Source organism: Syngnathus floridae, chromosome 3 (assembly GCF_059516105.1).
Source record: "Syngnathus floridae isolate MCC-2025c chromosome 3, RoL_Sflo_1.0, whole genome shotgun sequence".
NCBI lineage: Eukaryota > Metazoa > Chordata > Actinopteri > Syngnathiformes > Syngnathidae > Syngnathus > Syngnathus floridae.
Window position 1 is genome coordinate 9091200 of NC_142415.1, and position 9546 is coordinate 9100745.

The 9546-nt window shown below is 39.1% G+C and overlaps 1 protein-coding gene across 2 annotated transcripts in view; it reads left to right on the top strand.

Annotated features, from left to right (window-relative positions):
• tspan4a (tetraspanin 4a) overlaps window positions 1–746 on the top strand; it is an 84513-nt gene extending 83767 nt beyond the window's left edge. For both annotated transcript variants that reach the window (XM_088371815.1, XM_088371814.1), the window contains one exon: window positions 258–746. In XM_088371815.1, the coding sequence (XP_088227941.1) occupies window positions 258–326 (69 nt within the window). In that variant the 3' untranslated portion in view covers window positions 327–746. The remainder of the gene's footprint in view (window positions 1–257) is intronic.
• Window positions 747–9546: the final 8800 nt, after the last annotated feature.

Below are 9546 nucleotides of genomic sequence, written 5' to 3' on the forward strand. Positions count from 1 at the left end.
ATCTTCCGTCCACTGTGCTGCCCCTTAATAAAAATGACGGTAAAGATAATAGTGGTTAGTGATAAACAGCTAGTCGCCCAAAGGGCAGCCAATATTAATTTGCAGTAAAAGGGAAAATATTGGCACATTTTTGACAGCTCATAGATTAGATGACGTTGTAATTGAGTGTGGATTAATTGACAAATCCTAATTCAAAATGAACATGAATAATGAAAGCAGAAAGAATCGATTTGACATGAATGTTTGTTGTTTTCCAGATCCTAGGCCTGGTGTTTTCCATGACAATGTTCTGTCAGGCAGTCAAAGTGGAAACCTTCTACGCTTAACGCTGAAGCCTGGCGTCCGTGAGCACATCTGCAACGTTCCTGCCCTCAAGGGGGGGGCGGATGCAGCTTTTCTCCTCCAGACGCATTCTCTTCTTTGTGACCTTCCTTCTCTGGTGACCTTTCGTCAGGGACGTTGCTCTTCACATCTTGCCTGCTCATTTTCCAACAAGCACAGTCTCAGTGTAGTACGTTTCCTATCATTTGCTTTGTGTCAATTACTAATTTCTGTGGTGCATTTTACCTAGCAGTATAATGAATGTGTTATGCAGTGTAACCCTTTTTTAAATGTATTTGTTTTAAATTATTTTGTTTTTATGTGTTTACGAAACGAGAGGCTCAGTTAAGAAAGTGCACTAGTGAAGTGCTGCAAGTGCATGTACCCTGTGATGGTGTGTATTAAATGTTTTGATCTAGTGAGCAGTCAGTGTGTCATTGCTCATCATCAAATGCTTGAGGCTTTTAGTGTGTATTCATGTCAAAAATCCTTTACGTGACAAAGTCTAGTGCTGGTGTAAATAGAAACAACGTAGTCCACCTAAAATAACTCCTCGGCTCTACAGAACGAAACATAGCATTGTATGGTGGCTTTGCATGAGGCAGAAGAATCATACCATTGTCAATACAAACATTCTCACAGGTATTTAAATTCCATAGCACACACAACACAGCCAAATGGCCCTAGGCTGTTTCTCCTCCAGCTCCGACGAGAGCGCCAATGACAAAGATTATTCTCGAGCCTTGGAAGCCTCCATCAGGTCTTTTCACTTTACCTCAAATTCATACACTTATCTTTGGCTGTCAACTGTAATCCATACTTATAACACACTTGAAACAAAGTGAAGAAATCTTCCCAAACGCTTCTGCAGTTAGTTTTGGCTGTTTTGGGAGCTCCCTTGAGCAAAAACCGCAGTCACAATGCCTCTGTGGACCATTACGCCTTTCCTTAATTGAACGATTTACTTGTGCTGTGAGCTACGTGTATGAAAAAGCAATATGAAGACATTCTATCCCAAAAGAGACAGTCACTGGAAAAAATAGTGTTGAATTTACTCAATTTCATTTTCTCAAGTGTTTGCAAGAAATATCATCTCGCTCCAGTTACATTGAATAGGTCGACTGCTTCTCTATGCTTTTATTTCATGCAAACCGTGGCGATGAAATAAAAGTGAGTAAATACATCCCATTTTGTTTCAGTCTAGCAGACATGCTAAAGTGAAGTATTTTGCTGTATCCACTGGCGCGGCAACCTTGCTAAGGTCATTTGTAAGAGCACAACAAGAACACATCTTAAAGTGAGTTATCCTTTGAATATTGCACACAAGTCACAGAATTACCAGCTGCCTCCATCTTTTCAACCAGCTGTCATGCAGAAATGAGAGAAGGCACTCACACCGCTCGTGAGATAGGCTTGAGTGTTTTATTCTATTAGCAAGATGAACGTGACTTTAATACTGAAATCCATTCAGTACACGGTGCGTGAAGCCCCTCCCATTAGGGTTATCAGTCCTAGGTATTAGCTAGAAAAAGACTGTTTTCAGATTTGGTTGTCTGTTGTTTTTTGAAAGAAAACAAAATCGGGATACTTTGTGACAATATTACTCATATTACCAATCCCAAAAGTAACGTACGATGGAGGAGCAAAACTTACATGTCGGAATTAGCCACAAATCAATTGGATCCTGAAACCTGCCATTTTTTCTTTCTTTTTTTCTCACTAACCAAGCAGCGCTGCACTTTCATATAGTGTGAATGTAAACAACACAACCCTCTGCGGCTTTGAAGATGTCTGGAGATGCTCTGGATAGGAAATCTACTTTATATGACCAGCTCTTAAAAGAAGTCTCTTCCAAAGTTTCATAGCACCTACTGTACATTATGAAAGAAGAAATGAAAACGATAAATGAAAATGACACTTCACACCCTACGGCTTGTGAATTTTCACACCAGGAAAAAAAGCCCATAGGTCTGTCTGCAGAAGAGAGGCATATACACAATACCTTGGAGGATGAGGAGGAAGTCAATGAGCAAATGAAACGAACAAGCTTGACATACGCACATATATATATATATATATATATATATATATATATATATATACACACATGTATATGCAGATTAATATATGCGTATATATGTGTATATGTGTATATATGTACCTATATGTATGCGCATGTATGTATATTGTCCCGTAAAACAGCAGGGTTAGAGAGCGAGAGAGAGAGAGAGAGAGAGAGAGAGAGAGAGAGAGAGAGAGAGAGAGAGAGAGAGAGAGATGGCCAGACAGACACACACAGACAGACAGTGAATACTTGCATTTTGGCACTCATTAAAATATTGTACAGTGAATAAAATTAAAATGAAATAAAAAATAAAATTTAAATACTGTACAGTGAATAGACAGATGAACAGACAGTGAACAATTGCATTTTGGTCCTCATTAGAATACTGTATAGTGAATAGCAATACTAAGATTTTTTTAGATTTTATCATCCATGGAGATGGTCCCAAAAAGCTTGATTGGGCTGGATGCACCTGTTTTTATTGGGAAGGGGTGCGAAGTAGAAGGCGGAAGCAAATGGTCTGTCGGCTGCAGTGACGCGCGCCATCAAGGCGGTACAGATGCTGTCGTCCGACAACCATACAGGCGCACATGCATTCCATGGCCATTGTTGTGGGTGGGAGATGTCAGAGGTTCAGAGCAGTTGTGGGTGGTGGAAGCAAGCCAGCATTTCTCCAAATAACTGTTCCAAACTCTGCCCTACTTTATCAGCTCAATAAAACGTTTCCAGCTGTTTTGTGATCCATAGCTGGTATAGAATCTGAACGCACTTAAATCCAAATTTACTAGTTTATTGACTAGGCCACTCAACACCCACTTTTTTTGGCTTTTAGAAAAAGCAGCACAGTGAAGTCATGACTCGTGATCAGGAAGTCTGTCTCAGTCAAGATCTCCTGTGTGAATTATGCATGTTGTCCTCATGCCAGATGCTGTCCAGATAAACTAATCAGAAATACACACTATACATTTTTAATGTGGTAAATGACTATTTTGGCTGCAAACGTCTAGTTTTTCATGCGATATCTACATGGGTGTATAAAGACCCATTTCCAGCAACCAGCCCTCCAGTTTTCTAATGGTCCGTTGTATTTGCTAATTGTGTTAGAAGGCTAATGGATGATTAAAAAACCCTTGAAAACCCTTGTGCAATTATCTTAGTTTTCATGGAAAACACTAAATTATCTGGGTGACCCCAAACCTACGAATAGTAGTGTAGTTATGAATGAGATTGAGAATGAGATGTGTCGTGACATTATCGTAGGGTTGGCCATCGAGTCTGGAGAATCAATTGGAGCTGACGCTCACGTTCCCACTCAGTTTTGCAGTTTTTCTAAGGTGATATGACGTGATATTTTTTAAATGTAAAATATGCGCCTTGGCTTAATAAAGGTTGGGAAACACTGCGTCGGGTGTCTCAGTACACTTCAACTGAAATATTATGACACCTGACAACCACATGTCCCAAAAAACAACACAGCCCGAGTTGTCAAATGCTGATGGCCTCATATTTGCATCAATGATACCTGAAAAGAAATTGAAAAACAAAAAGTGTATAGTGACTTTTGCAACTCTATATGCCTCTGTAAGCGCCACGGAAGATGGATCATCGAGTGATGGTGCTACTATTACACAGACTGCAGAGATTTGTACGCATCTGTGCACCAATTCCAACTGTAGCACAAGAGTTCCTGTTGACTCCATTAGTCGGGACAAGCAGAAAAAAACCCGGCCAAACCCCAGAGTCTCCTCTCATCCCCCTGTTGCCTTTCCAATTCACCTCATCGCTTCAGCAAATCTCTGTATCCTTTCCTCTCATCCAATACATTATTCATTCCCATGTTCGCGGGCTTTCTCCCATCTTGCGCTTGATCAATAAAACATACCTATGTGCTTGTTCCCTCACCTTTCCACTCACTTGCCTTCTTCCGAAAGCCAAATAGTGGGCCATGTAGAGCAGATAAAAAAAGCACAGATGGTCTTTTCAGAGTGGAAGAAATGGACTGCATTTTAGGCATGAGCTGGGTCTCTCATTTGGGTGTACACTACCAAAGTAGTTTTACAACAAACCCGGGGAAGCTTTCATCTTGTGTGAAGTCATGAGAGAGAAGCAAACACACCCTGAACTTCTCAGTTTCATTCTCTCATTTGAGAAAATAAAAGTTCATTTGAGGGCACTGAATCGCCAACAGAACAAAGCGAACTGGGACATCCCGAGGAGAGGACGAAGGGTGTTATTCTATCTAAAGTGTGCAGACTTATTTTTCTGTGTAAAGTAAGCTTCAGGAGACATTTTGTCTTGCATGAGCAAGGGAGCGTCAGGACTTCATACTAAGCAGTGGCAGCAGGTCGTATTTGCCAACTGGACTTTTAGTGGGGACTTACCTAACTTGATCCACCTTTTATACCACCACAAGAAACCTTTAACAAATTACAAACAGGACAACAACATCCACATTGTCTGAAGCAGTTCAAAATCAATGTTTTTCTAATCATCACTGAGCTTACTGTACAGTTTACAGTGGCTGAGTTAGAGAGGCACTCACATCTTCCAAAGTTTAGTGTTATCAGGCTTGTCAAATAATCAACTGCATATTTAGAGTTACGTAATCAGGTTTCACAGAAAGGTGCAGACGCAAGCTTTTTCAACAATACCACCGTCTGACAATAGGCAGTACGGGGGGAAGGGGGGGCAGACAGAAGCTTTTCAAAGTGTATGTCCATCAGATTACACAAGAATATATAAGGTGGTCTCCAAATGGACACGTCATAGGTATGTGATCTCCCAAGGTAACTATTTCACCCCCACCATCTCGGCATGTCGGTTCTGCTTGCAGTTCCTTAAAAATACATTTTTGATTCAACTCATCAATTAATTGACAAAATAATGGACAGATTAATTGATGATTAAAATGATTAGTTGCAGCCCTAGTATTTGAGTGAAGCACAAATTGAGGCCCCAAATAAATTCAATGCATGCTTATGCAATAGCGACAACTGTTTTCTGATTATAAAATCCTCACATCTATAGTCTAATTATGAATGTTGTTATGTAGGTTTATATATTTATTCTGCAAATCAATATATTTTCACATTTGGCAAAATGGGTTGGTACAAAAATGACACACTTACAAGTATGGCTTTAAATCTGCATTATTTCTGACCTTACAAAGTTCTAAAGGGGATTGTTAACTTAAGACCTTATGTTAGCATTTTCCTGCATTACTTTAATGTTATTAACATAGTGCTGAGGCCGCTTAGTTCCTGTGTCCTTACAGCTAAGAATAATAACAAGCATTCCCTTTGTTAGTTTCCCGAAGGACAAATTGAATTTTCTCCTCTCTTATAGAACATGAACATGCTACCCACACAGCATTAAAATTCATCTACAGTTATGCTGCAATGACGGAATGTGGACATGCTACCCATGAATGAGCGCTCTGTGCAGTGCTTTGCTCAAGGGCATATCGACATTGCTCAGGATGTAAATTGGCTAGTCTCCAACAAGTAGTCCTAATTCCCCAATCCACCCGTCTATTTTCCGTATCACTAACCCAGTTCAGGGTGGCGAGGAGTTGGACATCGTCCCAGCTGACTGGGCGGGCGAACAACAAACTGCATCTTAGACTGGCAGCACATGCAGAGACAGACAACTAGTCAAGTTCAGTGAGTGGGAGCCGTACCTGCCCTGCCCGCACACAAGTTAAGTGAGTAAACCACTACACTGCCTGTGACATTTCCCAGTCGACTCCTGATATGAAATGGTGGAAATATTATGCATGATTGCTTTTGGATGAGATTAACATCTGGACATGGCTATAAAAGAAAGGCTGCTTCATCAGACACATGCCTCCGGTGTGTATTTTTGTTTTCTAAAGCTTCATCCTCCAATGTAGGGCATATTATTAATCTGAATATTTTATGCGAAACATCAAAAGTATCGTGGGATAATGTGATAAGAAGCATAACGTTATTCACACAATGTAATGGAAAAGATTGTGTGTGTGTGTATACAGTCTCAAGTAAACTAGGAAATCAGGGAATTAGTTGTAAAACATCGTTCTGTAGTTTAAAACACTAACAATATAACCATGACCCCCCCAGAATTGCCAACCTATTACCACAACACAGGGGGAAAAAAACATGAATTTATACAATATACAATGTTTTTTTTGGGTAAGTCTGCTTTGTTAAATAAAATAGAATGGTTTACTTACCAGTGCCATTAAAGGAATTGCAACGTGTGACATCATGGTTAATATTATTGCCTGTATCTATAATTTTGGCCCAGAGTGGATGAGATAAAATACTAAATAAATTAAAACCACTAAGGATGTACAACCATCATTTAACTTTGAAGGGAAAACGCATCAAATAATCAAAAGCCCCAACTATATAATGACATTTCATGCCAAAAGTGAGGATTTGTAAACTCGTCAACACCTACACCTGACTGGGTCACCAACCTGCAGAGATATAAAGTAACTCAGTCAAAATTCAACTGCTTCAGGAGGTGAATCAATTGACAGGAAGAGTTATATGACAGAAAGTGGCAATTGCGCTGTTGCCTAATGCATTAAGCATGCCGCTTAAACCCATTTTTGTTCCTGAGGGAAAATACATAGTTCATTTGAGGACAGGTTTGAGTGACTTTATGACAGAATAACAAGAACTCTGCTTTTTCTTCAAGGAAATACATAAAAGCTGAGCCAAGTCAAGTGATGAAAGTGTACAAATGTACATGTATGTGAAGATATTTTTGACAGTCTAGGGGTGGGAATGGATTTGCTTCAGTGGTCCATCACAGTAAGGTCGGAACCTTTCAGCAGCTAGGTCATAAATAAACTTGACCATGGCTTTAGAATATTTTTGTACGACATGTTTTTCTTCCTTATTTGGCACGGCATTTTTAGCAACAGAAAGTCAAAACCTGAGCGAACCCATATCAAGCAACTAAATCTTATTGGTATGTCTTCAAAGATATATTCGTGAATTCACAACTATACAGGTTAGTCATCAATATTGTCAGGAGACCACTACTTTTAAGATTTTGCCATAATATCGTTTCAGTATCGGTATCAAGCTATTTTAATGTTGGTGTTGTGAACACGCAAGGGATGGATATTTTTGTAGATGTGAACTTGAGAGCGCATTATCATTACTCATCTACTGCCTTCAGAACATGAAAAACATAAAAATGGCACAAGGTTGATTTATAATTCATTTGGGTTTGATTTTAGAAGGACTAGAAATGTTGTTCTACATTTTACAGAGTGCTTGTGCAATAAAGTTAGAACCGGGTATATGATATTAGATACATTTTACCATCTGAGACTTTGTGGAGCAGAGAAAATTGCAATAATACAGCCTTGAGATCACAAAAGTATGCACGGGATTGTGGGGTTAGTTTTTGCAAGTACATATCTCGCGTTTCATGACAACTCAAATGACATCCTGTCCACATACTGCTTCACAGAACTTATCCAACTGAGTCACAGCCACAACAGCCTTGTAAATTTCATCATAATATTCACGTTTCACCATGCAACATTTTTTTCAACATCATTTTTTTTAGACGTGCCATCAGCACAAAAGGCCGTTACAATAAATAACATTAATTGGAGTTGTTTTCAACTAGTGTTGCCATGAGCAACGTAATGAATCATTTAGATTAGACTCAGAGCACAGGACAAAGCTGAAGCAGTGTCACTTCTTATTTTCGTTTTGCCCAAGTATGCACTGTGGAAACATTTGTACTGTATCTTAATCCATAACCGATAAAGAACTCGTCCTTATTTCTTTAGGTACGATTTCATAGTTTGTGCGTGTAAATCTGTGCTGATAACCAGCCTCGGGTGAATCTTGGCTCTGGTCTAAAGTCACCTGGGATGGTGTCCAGCTTGCCGTGACCCTGAACCGGATGTGGTACATAACTGATGGATCAATGATATGTTACACATTGCTATTATATATTACACAAGTTCTCTGTCACCAAAACTAAGCACGGAAGTTATTTGAAGTTTAGTGTACACCACCAAGAAAATTCAAGGTAGAGTCAGTGCAGCAAGATGTATATGTTTAATTTCAAACAGACATTGCTGAGGCCAGAGCCCTTGCAAGCCCCAAAGCGGTTCCTTTTTTGTTCTCCTCTTTCTAATCTTAGTTCTCGACATTGCAAATTTGTGATAATGCAATTTGTCCAAGTTATCTAAGGTAAACTTGCTTTATTGGTAGCTATTTTCCTGGGACTGCACATTATCGCAGACATTCTCATCAATTCATTTCTTTTTTTGAATTTGCTCATTTCACACTTTGAAGTCAGGAGACACGGTAACTTCAGCATATCCTATCCTTGGAGGAAGCTGAGGAAATCCTTTCATTGCGAGATTAGGTGAAAAGTTGAATAGTTTATAGACGCGAGTCAGAGCGTGAAAATATTTGCAGTGGGTTTTATATATCGGTGACTCATAAATTAAACAGTAAGTCTATCATAAACGATCACAACTATATGACCAAAAAGTAGTAATTGCCTTGCAAAACTGTACTGTCCTGATGAAACGTGTACAAGGTTCGGTTGATTAATTTTTCAAAAACATGAAGTACATCAACTATCCATATGGCTGTCGACTCTCAGTTGCATTTTTACTATTTGGCCTATTTTTATCGACACGAGTGAGTGAGGTGTGTGGCTTCACGGAAGTTTATCTCTAAATTCCCAGAAGAGTTTTCACTGAGGAGAGATGAGGATTCAGAGAGAAGGAAGAGGAAATTGGTTGAAGACCCACCAGAGCAAAACAAAGGCATATTCCGAAGACAAAAATAGAACTGGCATGCAACTTCCACTCTCACTAGCTGCATTCACTCATCATGTTAAACTGCAGCGATGAAAAATAATGATGGAAGATTATTTATAGCTTTGGTATCTGATAGAAAATGAACAGATATTTGAGAGAAATTTGTGAAAATGCAGTATTTTCCATCAATTCTAAATTCCACATTCTAAACGATAATCTTGAGCATTTAAAAAGAATGACATTTAGAAAATAGAGTAGTAAATAGAGTAAATAGAGTGCAGATAGCAGTACATAAAGAATAAAAACTATTGTACCAATGGAAAAACAAACAGTATTAATTAATACTACAGTTGAGAACACAATTGAATCA